Source organism: Rhodnius prolixus, unplaced genomic scaffold (assembly GCF_049639745.1).
Source record: "Rhodnius prolixus isolate KJV_2025 unplaced genomic scaffold, Rpr scaffold_2, whole genome shotgun sequence".
Classification (NCBI taxonomy): Eukaryota; Metazoa; Arthropoda; class Insecta; order Hemiptera; family Reduviidae; genus Rhodnius; species Rhodnius prolixus.
In genome coordinates this window covers 37,412,729-37,436,261 of record NW_027411592.1, presented here as the reverse complement: position 1 = coordinate 37,436,261, position 23,533 = coordinate 37,412,729, and the positions used below count along the sequence as shown (strand labels likewise).

The following is a 23,533-nucleotide window of genomic DNA, read 5'->3' as shown; positions in this document are numbered from 1 at the left end:
ATGGACGCACAAGTAGCAATGGAGAGTAAAAATCCCAACTAGAAAACAAGGGAAAAGGACATTTTCAGCATTACATTAACAGATTACTGAGAGCTCGACACATTAGAGACAAAAAATTCGTGCCTTCAAGCTCTTGTCAAAAGTTTTTCTCCAGGATTCGAAGTCTAATAAAATCAATGGGCTGCTTCAAAGTGACACTATATATATCCCTCGGATTGCCTGTCCAAACCAAATTTCGTCCTATTTTTATATTAAGAGAATTTTGTTTAAAAAATGCAGACAGCAAATGAATAGATATAAGAGTGTTAAGTCATACAATCTTGACTCAGAACTGGAATTTTCTAAATAAGTTAAATAGTCCAAAGTTATAATAACAGCAAATCATTAAGACGATTCTACCTCTAAAGCCCCTATGGTTAGAAAAATTACTATATATTTGGGGCTTTCCAAGGCGCCGGCGGTAGCCGAGCGGTTAGATGCGAAGCCCTCAAAGCTAATATGTATAATGGTGCTAGATTCGATTCCTGGTTTAAGCCTTTGATTTTATTTAATTGTTAATTAAACAAATTTGCAGTAAAGTATGTTTGCAATCCGCCCTCGTCCGCGACATCTAAATTGGACGTTAAGCCCGCCTGGAAAAATATGCATCACTTTTTTATATGGGTTTTTCCTGTACTGAATTTTAATCAATAAAGGTCTGGCTGATTCGCTTGGCACGAAAGGCCAAAAAAAGGGTTCTTGAAAGAAAAGTAAATATTTTTATCAAATGTTATAATTCGAACACAAATTGAGGACACGTTTTGTTTTATGCCAAAAAAAGATTTTTAATAAAAATAAGTTTGTTTTTCCCCTACTTATTCTTCCTGTATTGTAGCAAAATATACATGGTATACATTCGTATGTACAAGTATCATTGAGCTTGAAGAACATCGTTATCAATCTATATATTATATATTTTTATACACAGGCACATTAACTTTTTTTTTCTTGTTTTTTGTTTTGGTTTTTAACAATTGTACATTTTCTATAAACATACCAAGTAAAAATTAAAATATAAAAAGCATTTAATATACAGTTGTAAATATGTATTCAAATAATAACAGCCTTTGCAGAAAATAACTTCTTTTTTTTTACACTGATTATAACTTTACAAAAATATATGAATAAAAACATTGTTAACAGAAGTTAAATCATACTTTAAATTCAACACCGAATTTATGATTTTTAATATTTTTTTAAGATCAGATCCAGAAAATATTGAGTATCTCAGATATATATTCATTTAAGTTCAGCCATTTATTAGTTCATAATAAATGGGTTATATCTTTCAATTTTCGAACCATTTAGTTTTTGAAATTGAAAGAATGCTATTAGCAGCTAGCAGCACAACCAAGATGTTTACCTAATCACAATTTTCAACATTGTCTGCGCTAACACCGTCTTAAAAGCAAAAAAAATAGAAAGAATAATTAAATAGAAGATTAATTACTATCCAAGAACTTAGCTCTGAAATGCTTTTTAAAAATTTAAATTAAATGCTACGTTTGATGTAGTATTTCAAAACTTAGGTTTCAACACTCAAAAAAAAAAAAAAAAAAAAAAATTAAGTGGAACATCATTACTCTTGGTAACAGAAATGTAAAGTTAGATATAATTTTACTTACATATTTTATAAAGCTATTGCATTAAAAATATTTTTACAATAAATGTTGATCGCAACACTCGTAAATTTGAAATTCTACATTTTACTACTGAAATCAGAAGAGTTTCATTAATTACAAAAATTTTTTAAATGAATTTAAATAAAGAAAAAAAAAGACAACCCTTTTTGTTGCATATATCTTTAACGCATTTTTAATTTCCAGAAAAACTTTTTGGTTTTCAGTTGGTTTCAGAAAGCTATCAATTTCTAAGCTATATAAACTAAATAAATGAGCTATGTGAAATATGGCCGTTCTTACACTCGATCAAACGGGAATGCATCGTATATTTCTTTGCCACACGTTACAATTAATAGTAAACAATGAAATAAAAAAATTTTAAGAGAATTTAGGTCTTAATTAGACTGTCTCAGATTCTTGCTACAGAATATCTTAATTGCCAAACTGAATTATTCCTTTGAAAACCTTTGAATATTTTGCTTACAATAATTTTACTTAAAATTACGTAGTAACTGTACATCATATCAGTTTTGTTTTTAAAAAAGTAAAAAAAAAAATTGTTCCAATTTTTTAAATTATATTAAATATAATAAATTTTAATTTTTTTATTAACATGAAGCGTTTTTTGATCGTCCAAAAAAATTGGCGCATGGTACCCAAAAGGTTGTCGTCCACACCTGCCTTAGACAATTGCAAATAATTAACATGATTTTTTTTTTAAACCAAGAAAATCTTTATGCCACTAAATGTGTTGCTACACTATTTTCAAATTAAAATTTCACATTTTGAGAACTGTTTTTATTATTTCACATAAAAGCGAGTTGAAAATAAGTCAAAAATTTACTTTTTTAAATACCAGTTAAAAAATGTTTAAAATCCAAAATTCGACACCAATTTTATTGCTTTTTAATTATTTATTCATATAAAATTAAAACAACTTATTAGCTAAAGCAGATTTTTCTAAAACATAAAAATGACACAATTGGTATGATTAGAACTTTAGATTTATGTAAAAGCAAAGTTTCCAGGAATTTTTAATTAGTTTAATGAAATTAGAGATTTATCAATCATTCTAACCTTCAAACCGCATGTACAAAAGTAAATAAAAACCTAAAAATATTGGAATTTCGGTACATAAATAAAAATGCAAAAAAGAAAATCTTTTTGGTGGGATTGAAGGTAGTATATTGATTGAAAGCGGCAGCGATGATGTGACATAAAATTAAAATTAATTATATGTATTTTTACATTTTAAATCAATGAAACTGAACGGCACCTTAATCACTTATGTTGAACCCATGCATTACTATTATAAGTAGTATTTTGCGAATCGAGAGCTGGAAAATGATTGTCTAGAGCATGGAAAGCCAAATGACTTTTTAGATCTGATGACATTACAACTTGATAACATGTGGCGCAAACTTCTAAAGGTAAAACATTATTTACGGTACCGCCTTTCTTTTTAGTTGATGAAGTTGGGCGAATGTTTTGATCCTTTCCAGTTTCACTCTCATATACTGTCCATAATTCCTGGAATTACAGTAATAGTATTATTTGAAATATAGCAATATTAGAGAAACAATGTAACATGGGTTTAATCATACAATAATCCTTAAAAAGCAAAATAACTCATTAATCTCTTTCAATTAGATTTTACTTTCTCTAATGGGAAAGAAAATATCTTTCGACCGTGTCAAATTGAAGATATTAATTTTAACTTTTTTTACCTTAAAAGCATGTAGAGCGGTCCAATGACCCGGAATAAGCAATTTTATAAAATAGGGTAAATGTGGTTGGGGCATGGTAAGGGCAATGTGGGGGTGGACGAAATGGGCGAGCGCCAAGGGAGCAAAACCTATTTAATTTTCCAATGCAAGGCCACATGGGAAAATCATGGGAACTCTTGCACGACATCCTCTAACTTCAATTTTTACATTAAAATTTTGTATATTAACTAAGAATGTTTAAGAAAAAATCGTAAACAAAAAACATAACCCGGATTTATTAAAGTGGCATTTTTTTTAAGTTTGGAAGTTTACTTGCATTATGAATTTACATAATTTACTGAGGAGACCCGATGTGGAGTGGCTTTCCATAGAGAAGTTTCTCCCTCAGATCTTATTTGAAGCTTTTTCCAAGAAAATATTTCAGATAAAAATTAATCTATATACGCAGGCAACCAGCAAACAAAATTTAAAGAATATACTTGAAGCCATTTAGGTTCTTTCAAGTAACTTACAAGAAACATAAGTTCCTTGCGATCAACAAAGAAAACATACTTACTAGAACAGAGAGTTAAGATTGTCTTGTTTTTAATTCTTTCAATTCGGAATTTCAGGCACATATTTAATTCTGGATTGGATTTCAAAAACTTGTCAAAAAAAAAATAAATAAAGAATAAAAAAAGTACAAACTTGGTTTCCCGAACAGTACATATAGTTGAATCTTTTTAGCATGGTCTGATGATAAATTTCCAACCAAACAATGTTAGGATTGTATGTAAGAGTTGGGTTTACAAATCTTTCAACTCACTATTTAAGCAATTTTTCAGTGTTCAGAGCTAGGCACTTAGTTTATAAGAAACGTATATGTATCAGAATTAAACTAGAAATTAATAATAAACCTAGAAAAGAATTATTTTCTAAAATTGAATTTTATGAATATTATTTAAGATACCTGTTGCTTTCCAATATCTGGAAGAAGTGCTAGTAATTCTGGGAAGAGCTCCGAAAATGTGTTAGGTCCCATAATTTTACGGCAGGTACTGAAATACTCAAGAGGTGGCATATTGCCTGACCTGAATGCAAAAGATACTTGCTTAAATAGTTCAAATGAATCAGGTCCTAATGCAGCAGCCATCTTGGTAACAAGCGCACTATTACGCCTTGCAAAGTTAGGAGGGGTTAAATATTCAGCTTTGGCAGTTTCTACACTGGGACCTAATGGAGGAAAACCATTGAGTGGATTAAAGCCAGGAGGTGCACTTGGCGTTGTAGGTACAGATACTAAAAGACCAGAAGCTTTTTCCAATCCTGGAGGTGGTCTCTTAATCTGGGGGAAAAATCGTAAATTAATAAAATTAAATTAAGAAATTATTCAAGATGCTTATAAGTAGGGAACGGATTCGTATGTATTTACATATTTTTTTCTAGGCAATTTACAGACGTTTTTCAACTAGAAGTATTCATACTGACACTTTTTAAGCCGTTTGAGTCTACTTTTATTTAACATATTTCCACATATTTGGATGTTATCGCATATTTATACATATTTGATTAAAATAAATAAATATTTCTACATATTTAATCAAAATATGTACATATTTTTTCATATTTTTCATTTTGGGCATATTTTCATAATTGGGAGGTGGTTGACAGGAACTGTGATAATTCATGTGACGTGTATTGCTCATGCCTTGCATCGAGTAGCAGAAACTGTCCGATCTTTGTTCAGTGACGTAGATTCCTTAATCTCCTCGGTTAAAAAAGTGTTTTTAAAAGCACCAAGTCGCATTAAGATCTCTTCCAGACTTGTGCCTTTCACCAGAACCAATATTGACAAAATGGGGTACTTGGCTGGAAGCAGCTCAGTATTACTATGAAAACTACAATAAAATCAAGAATGTCCTTTCACATCTCAAAGACGAAGCAGTAGCGATAAATACAGCCAAGTCTTTATTCGAGAAATCTAATTTAAGGAACGACCTTGCATTCATTTCTGACAATTGCGTATTTCTTACACAAGCCATTACCCAACTTGAGTCCCAAAATGTTCGACTGACAGAAAACGTGTCCAACGTTAAAAAAGTCATCGAAAAGGTGGAAGGAATACCTGGGAGTAAGGAAGATCTGATCAGATCAAAACTGGTAGAAGTACTGAGCGAGAACAAAGGGTGGGAGACCATCTGCCAGATTTCTGATATTATCAGTGGAACAGAAGTCACCTCAGAACATCGTGTACCCTTTACAACCAACGAGATAACTTCTTTCAGCAAGGCACCTGTAACATCTGTAGATGTTGAACGATCTTTTAGTCGTTACAAGTCCATTTTACGCCCAGATCGTCGTCACTTTACGTTCCAACATTTGAAATTTCATGTGGTTGCAAACAATTTCGAAGAGTGAAGTTTTCAAAATTGAAAATTTAACACATCTTTTTATAAATAGTAAAAATGTTCTTTGTTGTATAAATCATTATAACTTGTAAAATCAAATTATTTTGTTCCTAATAAATTATTATAAATTGTAAAAATGTTCTTTTCTTGTATAAATAATTATAACTTGCCCCCCCCCAAAAAAAAATTCCATTTTCATAAAAAAAAATGTCCATTTTACTTAAATATTCCAGAAAATATTTTAAGAAAATCACATATTTTCCACATAATTGACGAAAATAAATGCATATTTTAATTAAATATTTGGCATTTTTAAATACATAAAAATCCGTTCCTTACTTATAAGTAACCATTAAGTAAATTCAAGAAACTAGCATCATAAATCTTTCATTTGAAATAATATTTGAAAACATATAAAAATAAAATAAATTAAAATCGTTTAATGAGGAATAACATTATAAATATCTGAATATTTAACTAAAACCTAGTTATTAGTTCCGAAATTTTCACTCAGCACATTTATTGTTATAGTTTCGTATATTCTAAACGGAGGGATTCAGGTGTTATTTATACTGCAATGAAATAAAATTAATAACTGCATAAAAGTATAGTACTTTTAAAAACATTTTCTACGGTCAGTAATAAAAACTAGTGCGCGCTGTTCGGGGATCACATGTATTCAGGGTGTCTAATTTTTCCGCGCCTAAATAAAAAATAAATACATAACGAAAATAAAGTCATTCATAAAATATAAGAAAATATGTCATTCATATTTATATACCTATATATATTTTTCTGACTTACAAAAATTGCTCTCATGAATTACGAGTTAATTTCAAAGCAGCTTTATATCTGGCCTAGCACTTGATTTAAAAATAATAAATAATCAAGTCATAAATACAAACCTGCCACTTTGGTTCGAATCCAGGAGGAACTCCACTACTCCCCAAAGCAGGAAATGCATCAGGTTCTACAACACTTTTTTCAGATTGTGATTTACCTTTTTCTTTTTTTTTCTCCACTCCAAAATCCGATGAACTTTTCTCTTTTACTTGTACAGTTTTTGTTGAATCATCTTTCTTTCTATTAGAATTATTTATTTGATTTGCCTTTACATTTTCCAATTTTGGTGATTTTAACACTTTTCTATTGTTATTATTACAACTGTTTACGTTATTATTCGTTTTAATTTCGTTACTAGAATCAACCGAGTTTCCTTTTGCTTTCTTTTTAGAAAGTGTGGAAGGAGTAGATGAAGTATCACCGCTACATTTAGCTTCCTGGTTGTTAGATTTTTTTTTACTGTTACCTTCAGGATCCTTAGCAGGCACTTCAGTATTAGTTACAGCATTAGCATTTTTGGATTTGGACTTCTTCTTTTTTGTTTTCGAAGATGACAATAATGGTGGCTGTTCACAGTCAGTACTGCTAGACGCACTCAATACCTGTGCGCTCACCAATTGCGTTTGGTTACCAGACTGAACTGTTGTTTTGCTCTTGGATGCAGGTGTGAGCGCTGGATAAGCTTCAAGCCCAGGAGGTGGATCATGACCTGAGGCGCCAGCTGTGGTAACTGGACGTTGATGTGAAGTAGGTGATGGCTTATTATCTAGTAGTTTTTTGGAGGTCCAAAGAACAGAAGTACTTGTGGCACCCTGACTAGCGAGGCTGATTCCGCTATCCAGAGCGGGAAAATGATAGTTGTAGGTATTGTGAGAGGTTACTGTTGTTATGAATCGTGGATGGTTCACCTAGAGGAAAATGAAACAATTTATTACAAATCTTCAATAGCATAAAAATGGTGTTTAACAATAACTTTTTACTCCCTGTCTCTAAAAAAAAGTTTGTCGAAAAACGTATCACACGATTTATATTTTTAACCTGAATAAAAATAAATTTCCCGAAAATGTTTTGAGAGGATTTCAAAAGGAAAGGTATGTATGTTACCATGAAAGACCGAAATTGGAAAATGTCAAGAGATTCACTTGGAGAATGTTGAGATTCACATATCGCTTGGTGTATGTCCAAAATATTTGCTAATTATTCTTATTTCTGAAGCATTCACCATACTACTCATAGTAAGTGTTGAATACAAATATTTTTGAAACGTTTTTAAATCATACTTTAATATTAAAACATATGGTGCATGTCAAAATAGGAGGAAGCTTAAGTAACAGCACATGTAAATAAACTGTTGCATTTTAAAACGAACAGTAGATTCTACATGAAAAGAAATACCAATAATAAATTTAATTATGTGATTGACGTTATACGATCTTATATTTTTCACCTTAACCAAAAATGCGGGCTTTCACAAAGCGACTATGTGAATTTCAACGTTCACCAAGTGAATCTTGACATTCTCCAATTTTGTTTTTTCACGGTAACATATATAAATGAAAAAAATACTTTATATAAATAATGTTGACAATAGGAAATCAAGAATTTTCTTATAAAACTGATAACGTAGTTTCTAAATCAACGTTTTAAGAAGAGGCATAAACTACTTTATTTTTTTTGGAAAATTTAATTATTTCTTGAACTATATTACGTATATATAGTTGTATACATTACTATGTTCTGGTTTTCAAATAGTTTAAGAAATATGTAAACAATAACTAAGAAGGGATTAAGGGACTAAGAAGGGTAGGGATTAGCTATGAGGTTAGCATACTGGACTCCCACGCGGAGGTCCCGGGTTCGAATCCAGCTGCTGACCCTTAGATTTTCTCCTCCTAGGAGCTTCATACAGCTCACTGTCCGGTGATGGACAGTGTTGTCTGTAACGAGAGAACACTGTCCGGAGGCCGGCAGTGCACTGAAAAAAAGCTCCTGGCGCCAATAACCTTAGATGTTGACGCGCCTTAAATCATAAAAAAAAAAAAATAAAAAAAAATAAAAATAACTAAGAAAATATAAAATAATTTTGGGAAACTGAAAAAGGTTTTTCGGGTTATTAAAATAAGACTTTAAAGTGATATTATATCGATTTTTCTGAGTTAACTTGCATATTCTTTTCTGTCACGGGTTTAAAGAATTTACTGTAAACAGAAAGCGAATGGCAAAAAGGAAATGAGCATAAACTGCAGATTCAGTGAAGAACATAAAAAAGAAATTGATGTGAGATTTTGGATTACTATAGTTAGAACGGGAGTGAATGAATACTTCGTTGAAAAATTATTTCTGGATCTATTTATCGTTGCGTATTTGAGCCGTTTATTTTGAAAGTGGCCTAACTCCATTTATCTTCAAATCGAGATATTTAAGGGTTTGCGTTTCAATGAATTTAAAAATATACGTATAGGATACTAATGAGTCATACTGCTTAAGTGTATCTAAGGGTGTTAAATTTATAGTTCCTATTAGAATAGTGGCAATAATTAAGTGAATAATATGCGTTCTCTTATCAAGAATGGAGTTAGGCCACTTTCAAAATTAACATCCAGATTCATTATAAAATTTGAAGGTGCCCAAGTCCATTCAACATAATTTAAGATGCTTCAAATTGAAAAAAAAAACCATACTTAATTTATTTTACATATCTTTAAAATTATTTCTTCTTCACTATCTGAACTAAATGGTCTTGTTCTGTTCTTCCCCGTGGGGGAAATAATTTCTAAAATTTAATATCAAATTTTAAGTTTTATATTAATTAAACGTACTGGTTATTCAACTAACGCAATTGTCCAAAAAACGGAGGTTAACTTTTTAAATACTAATTAATTAAAATTACTGCCTTCAGACATTATCAATAATATATTATTATCTTGATTTAAGTATAAATGGAGTTAGGCCACTTTCAAACTACACGGTTCAATTATTGAACTAACTCTAAAAACTTATTTGTCAAGAATTTATCGTATTTGCTCGGAATATGAGCAACCTGAAATGCTTTACTGATAAATAACAGGAAGTTGTACATGTAACCATGGCAACCGGAAAAAATTGGCAAATGGAGTTAGGCCACTTTCAAAATAAACGGCTCATTTAAGCGATTACCTATCTGTATTGTTTCAAACAAATTTAACCTTTTAACTTTCTTAATTTTTTTTAGCGCTTAATTTTATTCTGTGTTCTTATTTAAAACAAGTGTAAGAATGATAAATATACCACAATTAAAGAATGCACACCTGAATTGACACATTTGTAGAAGATGGCCGAGAAGTTTGAATTGTTGAAGGAGGTTGCTTCTGTAAATTCGCTGGTCGCTCATAATTAACCTTAAGGCTGACTTGCGTTGTTTCAGGGCCCAGAGCTGGAAAATCATCTTCACAAAGTGTTCCACATCCTCGTCTCATTATACGACTAGCAGTATTTCGACCAGCAGTTGGTGCTGCTGTTAAATTTCCCACGCTTGATGCTGGAATGCCACCAAGACTTGGAAATTCTTCTATGCAATCTGTATTGAGTTGAGCAAATGTAGTACTCCTGTCAGCGGATACTGATTCTTCCAATAAAGCACCTCCTACAGCTCCTGCATCTACATCCTCTTCTCTAGAGTAAAAAAGTAGATTAGAATTCGCTATTTTGTGATTGTAGTTTGTGATATAATGAAAATACCACGCATGATTACTCTATTATCTCTACTACTCTATCATAACTATTATAAAACTCTATTATCGGCAAGCTGGATAGGATAAATTTTCTCTCGGACTTACAATTAATTCTTTAAATGAACTGAAACTTCAACAAATGAAGATGTGATTAAAGTGAATTAAGAGTAATATTAAATTGCAATAATAAGATATAAAGCTTTTAGAATTATTAAATTTGTAAGAAAGGTGAAATATAAAAGATCGATCAAAAGGAGCTTCGCGATCAACATTTTGAACATTACTATACAATAATATCAGTAGAGTTTGTCAACTCATATTCAATTTGTTTTACTTAATCATATAAACCAAGGATGAGCAACACGCGGCCCGCCAAGCATTTCTAAAATTGAATTTATTTTATCGACTTTCTCCCATCAATATATTGTTATAAAATTAATTATAATAAAATGGTAGTAAATACTAAACCGAAATATTTTTTTATGGCGAGTTACTTGTCGACGACGTTTTTAAACATGCAATACGGACGCGATGCGTTTCGTACGAAGTTTCGTAAATTATTAATAAGAGTTAATCTATGTGCGGCCCGCCAATAAAAATAAAAATTTAAATTGGCCCAATGATTAAAAAGGTTGCTCATCCCTGATATAAACGGATGGATGGGTGTGAATCTATGCTATGAAGCATCCAGAATTATTGGATGGAATTGAAGCATTATTGTTTCATTTAGAGTACAAAACAATTACTTTTTTATCACGGCATTATCTCACAGCTGTTCAGACGAATTAAAAGGTTTGTTCTAACAGAACCCCTGATTTGTGATTCTAGATGTTCATTTTCTAGAATAGCAACAAACTAGACGAAGGTACTGGTGGATTAAATCTAAAATAGATATCTGTAAAAAGTAACCACTTATGGCTTTTTACTTTACACCTCTTACACTGAATTGTGCAAAAGTGAATTACAAAGCAAAACAAACAAATTCTAACAACCAACATTTCACAATTAAGACAATAGGAATTAATTTAAAATAATACCTGTAGGTTCTTCGTGGAATGGGCCTAGGTCTAGGGGCAAGAGTAAATGGTATATCTAAAGTTCTTGCCTGTTTTAAACCGACCTTTCCTAAGCCTTTACCATGAGCTGAGGTTTTGTGAGCTATTAAATTTTTAATGTCATTAAACGAACCTTCAATAAACTAACAAACGTAATCTTTTTTTTTTTTTAATCAAAATAGCCTTACCTTTGAGATCAATATCGGTTCTGAATACTGCAGTGAACTTTTCATTGTAACAATCTCCTTCTTCACATAAATAGTGCTTGTTTCGAAAATGCTCTCGCAAAAAATCGTATGTACTAAAATTTGATTTAAAAACAGTAGCATTAACGAATTTACATGTTTGATGTAGTTTCATCCAACAAATTTAGAAATTAAGCCACTATTATTAGTTAATATTATGCTAACAAAGGACTTAAATAAACAGTTTTGCTGCTAATCTATAATACTTTTATTATAAGGCAGTAAGCTTTTATTATTATAAGATGTTAGCTGTTTTTCAACTTAATAAAGCAATGTAATATGATTTATTATTTATATACCACAGAACTTATTTATTTCTAGTTTACTTAATGAGTAAATGTAAAGTCTATTGCTATGATTAGTTTTATTTGAAAAATTTTAAAAAGAAATTATAACTGAAGTGAAATTTAACCCCTTATTAGGTTTAAAATGTTGTGTAAATTGAAAATTGAAAGTTCAAGTATTTATGCCCGGAGTAAAATATAGTAAATTAGGAAATAATAAAACAATTATTATTGAAAGAGTGGTACAAAAATCTTAAAGAAGATATTTTTAGAGGACCAGGCTATATTTTATGAACAACAACGCCACTCTTGTTTGGACTACGATAATAAGTGAACATTTCTAGACACTGTAACAAAGTGTATTTTGTGGACAGATGTGAAGTAGGTAAAAAATCAAAGTCTGTTTGAAAAGTATCGTACTTTTAGAATTACGCAGCGAGTGGTATATTTTTAATGTTTGCTGTATGTCATTGAAGTCTCGAATCATCACGGGCAAATCCGTTTGTTTACAATTAACGGGATTTTTTGTGAAACTTTTCTTTTCCTCGGCGAATTTTCATCATAAACCGTTTTGTCGATCTGCGTTTCTGCCTAATTTTTGCTTTAAAACATAAAATGGTTACCAAAGTATCTGCAACATTGTGAATGTCTCATGAAGAAGAAGTGATTATACGTTATGTGTTTTGAGTGGTTTTCGGAAATGAAAATGGAGGTGATCAACGAAGTGGAAGACCGCCAACTTCAACTGATAGACCACCTGGAAAAACTCAGCAGGAAGCAAATCTTCTCAAGCGAATTGCAGGGGTCCCAGAATGGTTTATCTAAATAAATATATTTTATACAAAAAGTATATCTCACTTCTTCATCTCCTACCCTAAGAGTAGTGTTTAGTTGCGTTTCTACCCTTACGAATGCAATCCACTATGCAATCAATCACCATCCTACTCACGTGATCTAGAACGACGTTTTGCTATTTCACAAATTAAGTTATCACTGAGGAATAGCAATTTTACAATAATTGACGAAATCAAACTAATTCAATGCTGCAGATTTTGCTGATTCAAAAAATTACATTTAAAGAATGATTCCTTAAAATGAAAAGACAGGACAAATAAAAGGGAAGAAAAATGCTTGGACCAATGAATGTACTTTGAACCCAACGAATAAATATCTAATAAATTTTACCGAAGAAATATTATTGTTACCTATAATAAAAATTATTCGATAATTATTATTGAGAAAAGGTGAATTACCTAAGAAAAAATATATAAATAATAATAAATATTTACTAAATCGATACTTTTCAAAACAGTGTTAATTTTATTTATTTTTTCGGGCTTATCGACTGTTGTGGTCACTAGCGATACAATTTTTAATGCCCTTTGTCACCAATTATACGTTTGAAACTGCGTTCTCAGCCTTGGTGTACTTAAAAAATAAGTATCGAAACAGATTGGATCTCGAACCTAATTTGAGAATAAAATTAACATCATTATAAGTCCTAATTTGAAATTACTATGTGATGAAAAACAACATCATCCTTCGCACTAAGGTCAAAATATGTAAAACAAAATTTACTTTATTAAAACTGTCCGGTAGGACAGTTGTATAAGGATTGATCGTCAAAAAGTGCACGAAAAAGCGTAACGTTAAAAAACACCCAACTTTGACAATTTTTTTCTCTTTTCCTATAAAAGATAAAATTCCCAAATTTTCTTTAAAATATAGGGCAAACCCTCCTTTATAACTGTAATTTTTTTGCAACCCCCCAGACCTTTACTTTAAGTTTTAAATTAAGATAATGGTTTGTCTTTAATTACTTATGTTTTTGTTATATAATTATTTTGCAATTTTTGTGTATGAAATAAACAAACAAATAACTTGAATTTTGATTTTTATTAAAAAATCAAATTTGTTTTGTAAATAAATGTTTTTTTTATAAGGTGGGTCGCGAAAAAATTTAAAATCTCGTACCGGGCCGCGGTCAAAAAAGTTTGGGAAACGCTGGACTATACCGTATCATTGCTGTAATAACGCATCTAATTGGTTAAAGTCACGGACGTGGTGCAAATTGATTGGCAATTGCGTTTGTGAGTAAATTATAATAATATTTAGAAAATTATTCCTGTAATTTCTTTAGTAACCTTGCAGTATTATTAAATGAGTACCGGAGCTATTAAAAAGCTTACTTGTAATACTGATGAAGGCCATCTGCATCACAGAAATGACAGTATAAATGATCTCTCCTAAGATGACGATACAACTCATCATTATCCATATATCTCGTATCACAAAATTCACAAAGAGGATGTCCTCTATGAGAACGATCATCTGAATCGCCTATTCGTCTATGGGTTGCCAATTCTTGCCTTGTATAACATCTCCTCTCACGCGATAGGATCTATACATTGAAGTACACGTAATTATTCATTGAAAAAAATAAAATAACAGTTTATGCAATTTTTAAAACTTGAAAAGAATTATTATTATTTTTAATTTTTTTGTACCATCAAAATAGAAGTATGATTCACCAGACTTTCAACGCGCATCATGGCGCATCAACTGCCATTGACCATCAGCCTTTACAACTGCAACCGGCATCAGTTGTTTGGAACAGGGATTTTTATAAAACCCTTTATCAAATAAATTTTTACACTTTTCATTATAGGTTGGGGGTGTGCATTACGACCAACATAGTTTTATCGGGTCCTTACTGGTACAAGGCGATACCACTCAATCTCCAAATTGAGATATTAAGAAACCTAAGAATGTGGAGGCCCAAGAGAGTGTATCCAACTCCTGGTAGCAATGAAGGCACCTAATTTTTTTTCTTGGATGATGGCATCGAATAGGAGGCATGTCTCTTTTGTTTTCCAACAGAATCAGCAGGTTTTCTCACATCATAGACCAAGCTTTTTTGGTGTCTTTTTTAAGTCATTGCCTTGTGAGCTTTTCAGCATGCGCAGCCTATATTTTTGGCCAGACCAGGAATACCTCAGATCTATTCCAGCAATGATTGGCCAAGCAGAACTTAGCCAGTATCAGCCGAGGAAGTTCACTCCGGAGCTTAGCTCTATTGAAAGTTAAAAAATAAAATTAATAAATCGAACAATCATTGGACTGATAGCCGTAGAAAAAAAAAAAAACTTTATTTAGTTCAAACCCCTTTAAGACTTCACTACACAGAAAGCAATTTCACAAGGTGGACAGCGGTCGTGCGTGCTTTTTTAGCAGCAGGGGTTGGTTACATGGATCAAATTGAACGCGATATCCCTGTAAGTGATCGAATATACGTCTTGCTTACGAGCGGAAAGGTCTTGTTGGTTTCTATTCAGTTTTTTTTCATACATACTTCAAGACTACAACAGTCCATAGAACCCGAGCCTCGGCCTCCAAAACTCTAACAATCTCTATTCTTGCCGACGTCTTTCAACTTTGCTAACCAAGCGACTTCTAAACAATCCTGCACATTTTCTATCATTAGTAGGGGGCCTGCCCCCTCGGTCTTTATCCATCAGGGTGCCTATACAAAGCTTTTCTTTGACCTCTCTTCTCTTTTAGCATCGCAATTTACACTTTATTGTAGTTACAATATCTGACTCACCGAACAGTTCTAATACTTCTCGATTCGTACAATCTTTATAGCCACCTTGCATCCTTACTGTCTCAACATCCTTTTTAACCCTTTTCTTGCCCTCCTGTATATTTATTCTTTTCAGTTATTTCCTCTTGTTAATACGCTTCCAAACAAAAGATTGGACGCAGGACGTTTGATAGATTTTAATATATAAAGCTTGGAGCAAATAATTACTTCCAAAAACTGGCTGCAACTCCTGAGACATCTGAGACAAAGTGAGTCATCACATTTTGTACGTTTTACGACAATCCTTGATTGCGTCCTTTGATGACGGCTTTACAATACTAATGTTTTCTCATCATCCTTTCTTCTATTTTTATGTTTTCTAATTGTGGTCCATGATGACTCATTTATAATTACAAAAATTCCATCTATAGCATTATGAAGATGTTAGAAGCAAGATGCCAATACGAAGAGAGCTAATTTGAGGAATAACATCTCATAAATTAATGTATAAGGTAGGTTATACTCGTACGTATTTATAGCAATATAAGATAGGCCCTTCCAATATTTTCGTCACCGTATGTAGCTTTCGAAAAATTACATAACCTAATACAATCGTGCGAAAATAGTAACTGTTTTGCCACAACCTTTGCAGCAATATAAGTCCGAAAACTGCTTGCTGATTACGATCCAACCATGGCTTATGGATTATTTCAATATGCTCCAACAGCAGTTGAAGTACGAAACAGATACAGTGGTATCACACAACACGTTGTTTAATAATAATTTTAATTTTGTTAACTGAGCCGTTTACTTCTAAAGTAACCTAAGTCCCATTCTGACAGTTTCAAATGGATATGTAAAACATTATGCAATAAAAATTTATGACATCACAGTTTAATGTTTTATTATCAAATTAGTTTTGTTTAATTAGTATATTAGTTTGATTACATTAAATATATAATTTTAGCCTTGGGTACCTAAAACGCACCTGCCTTCAGCGATTATAATGTATGGATAAAATATACTGTAGTAATTTCTTTTAAAAATAACAATTTTATTTATAAAGCACAGTTAGTTAAAATCCGAGTCTCGCGACTCATACCCGTAACATTCAATCTCAAAAAATCCAATAAAAATTTTAATCCCGGGATCGAATCCAGCTTCTGACCCTTAGATTTTCTCTTCCTAGGAGGTTCTTACAGCACACAGTCCGGTGATGGACAGTGTTGTATATAATGAAAGAACACTGTCCGGAGGCCAGAAGTGCACTGAAAAAAGCTCCGGGCGCTAATAACCTCAGATGCTGACGCGCCTTAAATCATTAAAAAAAAAAAAAAAAATTAAAGTGCGGTGCCGCCTCAATATCTTAACACATCCAAGCAAGTAAAAGAGATTACCAACGTGGCAAAATGATAACTGTTACCACTGTTCGAAAAAACGAGACCAATCACAATGCTAAAATACGATTTGGTAGATTTATTACACTACTCATACCAACTGAACACCATAATTACTTTAATTCCCTCCTGCATTCGCCAACTGGAGAAAAATTAATAATTAATCACAAAAAAAAATTTTTTTTATGATTTAAGGCGCGTCAACATCTAAGGTTATTGGCACCCGGAGCTGTTTTCAGTGCACTGCCGGCCTCCGGACAGTGTTCTCTCGTTACAGACAACACTGTCCATCACCGGACAGTGAGCTGTTAGAAGCTCCTAGGAGGAGAAAATCTAAGGGTCAGCAGCTGGATTCGAACCCGGGACCTCCGCGTGGGAGTCCAGTACGCTAACCGCATAGCTAATCTCTTCCCTCAAAAAATTATTAATTTTAATGCAACAATTCTTCAGTAGAGAATAAAAGTTGAATATTTTTTTAGTTTTATAATGCCAAAGTGTAGACGCATTTCTTGTTATTTCAAGGAAAAATTAGTTTTTCTATGGACTTGTGCTATTTTAAGAATTTAAAAAGTTATGGTATTTCATAAATTTTGTCCTTCTATAGCCACCAAAAACATATTATTTTTTAAATAATGTTAATTATGCTGATTGAGTAGATTAATTATACTATGTAATTAGCCACCGATATTTTTAAATTTATTAAAACGCAAATCCTTAAAAATCTCGATTTTAACATAAATGGACTAACGCCACTTTCAAAATAAACGGCTAACTGTTAACACAAAGCCTGCCTCGAAGAAAAATGTTATAAAATAAAAATAAACAAAGCATATGCTCACGTACTTGTAATATTCTATATATCCAAACCATCAGTTTACTTTACATAGAACTTTATAAATAGAAGTCAAAAGATCTTACTATTCTGAAATATATACCTTCAGGTTCTCCACACAAAGGTCACAGTAATTAAGGAAATGTGTTCGCCGAACGTGATCTCTCAGTTGTGTAAAACTTGAAAATATTTTTTTACATTTAGGACACTCATGTGCAAGTAGCACTTCAAAAGCACTAGCTTCTTCCTGAGTTTCAAAACTAATTTTGAATTTGTAATCTGTTAGGTAGTCATCATTTTTGATTAAATTGAATGGTCGAACATTTTTTGTGAAAATCACCTGAAAAAAATAAAGTAGTTTAGATTTTCAACGGAAAATGTGCACAGTATGCGAGTATAGCGAAAAATTAGTACAAAGATACCATCACTACTTAATAAATTTTTCACAATGAACTTTGGTACAGGATTACTGGGTGTAACGCCTTAAGAATCGAGCAACCACTGCTGCTTTAACGATGTTGTACAAAACTACAACTTTTAAAACTTGTGGAAAAACAAGCCTTATCACTACTAATCGACGTTAAAAGCTTTACTTTTCATTAGTACATTTTACGAACACTATTTATTCTACGTTTGTAATTGTAAATATATATAATATAAATATTTATTTGTGTATATTTTCATGTCGCAGGAGGTACAGATTTAGCCCCAGAGCGCTTACACCCTATCTTAATTTGTAGGAATGTAACAACTAGAGCAGCTATGCTGATTTTTACGATTGTGCGAAAATATTTGACATTGAATTTTTGCCGAAAATACGTTTTAAATATGGCGATTGTGTAGGCTTGAGTAAGAACAAAACAATCTCAATAAGCACAAAATGCTCTATTACATTCCGAATGAAAATTACATCGCTTCCAACACGAAGATAAGAAACCAAAATCCGACAAGAAACAATGATGAAAGTTGAATCTAAATGCACTCCTTTCATTGTTTTAAAAAAACATTCTTTTTTCGTGACAAGACATAACGACTTTAATAATTCAAGTGCTCTCAAGATTTAATTTTACTGTTATTTGGATTGAATTTGAAATTATAAAAAACATTTCTACAATTCCTAGTGGTAAACAAGCTGGCAATGTTCGTTTGGTCTAAGAAAGAATAAAATAATAACAAAGACCAGTTGAATACATACGAGGGTCGTTTGAAAAGTCCGTGCAAAGTCAGAGAGATAGCACCACTGGCGCGTATCGAGGTTATGTTTAGTTAGTAGCATCTCTTGGAAGAATACACACCAAGTTTCAGCCAGATCGGTCTATTTCTTTGTGTTTGGCATTCATTTGAATCGAGGAAGACGAGTGATTTTCAAAAAATGGACGAAAAAGAATTTCGTGTGTTGATTAAACACTACTTTATGAAAGGCAAAACGCCTCAGGAGACTAAAGAGAAGCTTGATAAACATTATGGTGACTCTGCACCTTCGATTAGAACAGTTTATAAGTGGTTTCAAAATTTTCGGAGTGGCCATATGGGCACAAGTGACGCTGAACGTTCTGGACGCCCTGTTGAGGTTACTACTCCAGAAATCATTGATAAAATCCATGATATGGTGATGGATGTCAAAAGAGTGAAGGTGCGTGAGATTGCTAGTGCTGTGGGCATCTCGAATGAACGGGTACATAATATTTTGCATCAACATTTGGACATGACAAAGCTATCCGCAAGATGGGTGCCACGATTGCTCACGCTTGACCAAAAACGAAATCGTGTGAAGTGTTGCAAGGACGGTTTGCAGCTGTTCCAGAAGAATCCGTAGGACTTGAAGCGTCGTTTCGTCACTGTGGATGAATCATGGATACATCACTACACTCCTGAGACCAAAGAACAATCTAAACAATGGGTTACCAAAAAATGGCGCCAAAAAAGGCGAAGACCGATCCTTCGGCCGGAAAGATTATGGCGACTGTCTTTTGGGATTCGCAAGGAATAATCCTCATCGACTATCTGGAAAAGGGTAAAACAATTACAGGTGCATATTATTCATCGTTATTGGACCGTTTGAAAACCGAGCTGCAAGAAAAACGCCCACGATTGGCCCACAAAAAAGTCCTTTTCTATCACGACAACGCACCAGCTCACACCTCAGCAGTTGTGGTCGCAAAATTAATGGAAATAGGGTTCCAACTCGTTTCACATCCCCCCTATTCTCCAGACTTGGCTCCCTCGGACTACTGTTTGTTCCCCAATATGAAGAAATGGCAGGCGGGAAAAAGATTTTATTCAAACGAGGAGGTGATTGCAGAAACGAATGGCTATTTTTCAGACTTGGACAAATCCTATTATTCGGAAGGGATCAACAAACTAGAGCAGCGTTGGACGAAGTGTATAAGCCTAAAAGGAGATTATGTTGAAAAATAAAAAAGGTTTACCCCAAAAAATTAAGTAGTTTTTATTTTTGCACAGACTTTTCAAACTACCCTCGTAGTTGAGCTCATGGAGTGTGAAGACTATTGCTAAAATGTAAGCATAACTTGAATTATTATAACATAATCCAAAAATATATTTTTGGAGTGAATTTTACATACATACACTCAGTAAAAAAGTCTCCGAACACCTTTATGAAAAATTTATGTGACACCTTTAATTTAATAAATCGTGGGTAAATATTGACGTAAAATGGACTTTTATAGATACTTAAAACTTTTTTATTTAACGTAATCGTACAGCAGAAGAACTACAATAAATTAGTTTAAATAAAACTATAACAATGGCCTTCACAATTAAAATTTCAGGCAAAAAATGTTTTCGAACACCGGTTTCTTTTAAACAAAACTTTAACAGAACAAAAAGTCAATAATCTGTGAATTGTAATCTTTATTCCTTGTACAAAACGATTTTTCATGGATTGCACTGTTTTTGCCAAAGTCGGCGGTATATCAGACCACTCGCTTAAAAGTTCTTCTTTCAGTTTATTTTTGTTTTTAATTTTCTTCCTTCCTTCAAATATGGTTCCATATATGTTCTATTGGATTCAAATCAGGTGATTGAGGTGGAGTCCAGACCTGTCTAGGAACATGATAAAGCAGACACTTTTATGACTTTCTCGCCATATGTTTGGGATCATTATCTTGTTGGAAACGGAAAGTGCTTCCTAGCCCGAGTTTAATTACGCTGGGAATTGTTTTTTTTTTTTCAAAATTCTATATAAACATTTTAATCCATGATTACTCCTATATGTAAATTACCAACTCCAGCCTGGCTCAAACAAGCACTCCACCACCTCCATATTTTACCGTCGGCAACATGTTTTTTAGTTTTAAATGTTCCCCAGACTTACGCCACACTTTTTTCCCATCTGGCCCTGATAGTTGAACTTGATCTCACCCGTGAAAATAACTATCACCCAAACATTTTCAGGCTTATTCAAATATTCCTTTGCAAATGCAAGGCGTTTTTCCTTGCAAGTTATGTTTTTTTTTGTGTGTGTGTTTCGAACTGTTTGGGGTGTAACTGAAACATTGTATTCCCGTTGAAGAGTACCTGCTATTTCTGGAGCACTTGATGATGGGTTGCTATGAATTTCCTTGAAAACTGCTAGCTTTAGGATGCGGTTCAACTTTTCTGGGCGACCAGAACGAGGTCTGTTGACTGTGCCAAGCTCTCTATACCGAGCAATTATGTAATGAATCGTCCCTGGAGGTTCCTCAAAGATTTTTCCTATTTCGCGAATAGATTTGCCTGTTGTGCGGCAGGGTACTTCCATACTGAAGGCTAATATCAAGCTAAATGAGTGAAGCATACTCACATCAAGGTATTAGTGCATTATATAAACAAACCATAAGATACAAAGGTTCCTACTTTGCAATATAAAAGTATTTACACAGGTGTTTGGATTTATTGTTAGCGATTTAGTGGTTTCCAAATTAGTTCACTGCCAATTAACAGCTTTGGATTAATTTATTGCTTCTAAAATGCTTTAAAGTTGTTAAATAAAAAAGTTTGAGTAATTATATTTATTTTGGTTGCACCTAATAGTTCAATTCAACATTTGGTGTTCAGAGACTTTTTTTACTAAGTGAATGTGGTTAGAAAATTATTAGAACAGTATTCTTGTACTATAAAAACAATCCAAAAATGAATAAATTAGAGCTTTGTGAAAATATATTATTCTTCAAAAAAATCAAGATCAAACAAATGATCTGTTTTGCTTTTGTGCCAGCTTTAATCGAAACTACCTATAATTTGCTGTTCTTAGAAAGTGATTATTATTTCACTACCCAAGTTTACCTGAAGATCTTGACATCTGTAAATTTTGAATAAATGATATGATTAGAATTCATATAACTAATGAAAAGAAGGAAAATTAAAGTTTATTCTATAAACATTAGATTCATCACACCACAATCCAATTGAGGAATAATCTAAACATCTGTTAAGAAGACAGGCCACAAACCCCACAAGTTCAAAAGAGATGCTTAGGTAACTTAATAATAAATACAACAGCTATTTTCACTGGACTAGTCAGGTTTTTCATTAACACTTGTACTTTTGAAAGTAACTCCAAAAATTGCCATTCTCAATTTGGAAAGCGAAGGCTCATAAAAAAGAAATCTAGGAGTACAGCTTCAAAAAAGTTGGAATAAAAGATATCTATAAAAATTGTTTACAATTTCATAAAATTCATGTTTGTTAAAAATGTTCAAATTCAAATCAAGCTTATAAATCAATTATGTCCCAACATCTAAAGCAGCCAAAACTCTGTTTCCATTTCTTTTGGTTTTTTGGGGGGGAAAGAATAGTAATTTATAGTTATGATCAACTTATCAATATGCAAAATACTGTCTTTTGTTCTTGCCTTAGTTCTAATGTTATTGAACTAACGTTTAGTATAATCCTAAATTTGGTAAATATCAGTTAAGTAGGTCACAAACCTTAAATATTGAAAAGAGTATTTTACAAAATGCGTATTTTTTTGTCAAACAAAAATTTTTGCTAACCATATTGATATACATACATATGTAAATACAACTCGACTTGCAGATACCTTAGTCAAATTCCCCTACATTGTTGTTAGTAAATTGATCTTTTTTGTTTGTTTGTTTTGCTTTTTTGACATAGCTGGAATTATGGTATACACCTTACAGATGTATAAATTGACACCATAAAATATTAAGACTACTAACTAAGTAAGTTAGTTCATAAAACTTAAAATGATGAAATTATACTATCATGCAATGAAAAAATACCTTGGGCATTTCTTGCCTGCAAATAGGACATTCGTTTTGCCTACATAAAACCCTCATTCTGGTAGAACATTCAAAACATACAGGATGATCACATTGTCCAATTGAATAAATATCAACTCCTTTAAAACACACTACACACGTATTAGAGATATCTATAGTTTCTTGATTTGATGCCATATTTTCTCTTATCTCTTTTAATATTCAAACCGCAAACCGATTCTGAAACGACCAAAAGCCCACAAGTTGAAGGTATCAGCTGGAACAGTGTGCCAGGTGTAAACGCAATCGAAAACTATCGATAGTCAAAAACTAAAATAATCCATATTAATTTGGAGAATTAAGAACCCGTTTTTGTAATTCATTATCTTTAACTATAGTTTATTAATAAACTAAATTTTTCGGAATAAAGTAATGCAAATTATCATTTAATTATAAAAAGTGAAGGAACAGAAGCACTGTAAGAATTAATGTGGAGTATTTACGAATTGAAACTTATTACCTACTTCTAAGTTTACGAACTTTAATATAAGCTAATTATTTTGCATATAAAATTTATCAGTTTT

The 23,533-nt window shown here is 32.3% G+C and overlaps 1 protein-coding gene across 1 annotated transcript; it reads right to left on the bottom strand.

Annotated features, from left to right (window-relative positions):
- Positions 1–2,687: 2,687 nt before the first annotated feature.
- LOC141449578 (E3 ubiquitin-protein ligase ZNF598) lies at positions 2,688–23,239 on the bottom strand. Its single transcript, XM_074119127.1, has 9 exons — positions 22,971–23,239; positions 17,828–18,064; positions 14,102–14,313; positions 11,572–11,684; positions 11,366–11,486; positions 9,906–10,269; positions 6,681–7,526; positions 4,338–4,712; positions 2,688–3,191 (listed from the first exon to the last, which is right to left on the bottom strand). Exons 1-9 carry the CDS (start codon positions 23,145–23,147, stop codon positions 2,943–2,945), a joined length of 2,694 nt encoding a protein of 897 aa, XP_073975228.1. The 5' UTR covers positions 23,148–23,239; the 3' UTR covers positions 2,688–2,942.
- Between the last annotated feature and the right edge of the window lie 294 nt (positions 23,240–23,533).

What these genes read in the sequence shown, in the direction of transcription:
- LOC141449578 (XM_074119127.1), bottom strand. Translation starts at nt 23,147, where the DNA reads ATGGCATCAAATCAAGAAACTATAGATATCTCTAATACGTGTGTAGTG. An exon ending in GCAGGCAAGAAATGCCCAAG is followed by an intron (nt 18,065 to 22,970) that starts GTATTTTTTCAT and finishes TATTTTTTTCAG; the next exon opens with GTGATTTTCACAAAAAATGT. An exon ending in TTTGTGTGGAGAACCTGAAG is followed by an intron (nt 14,314 to 17,827) that starts GTATATATTTCA and finishes TTCAATGTATAG; the next exon opens with ATCCTATCGCGTGAGAGGAG.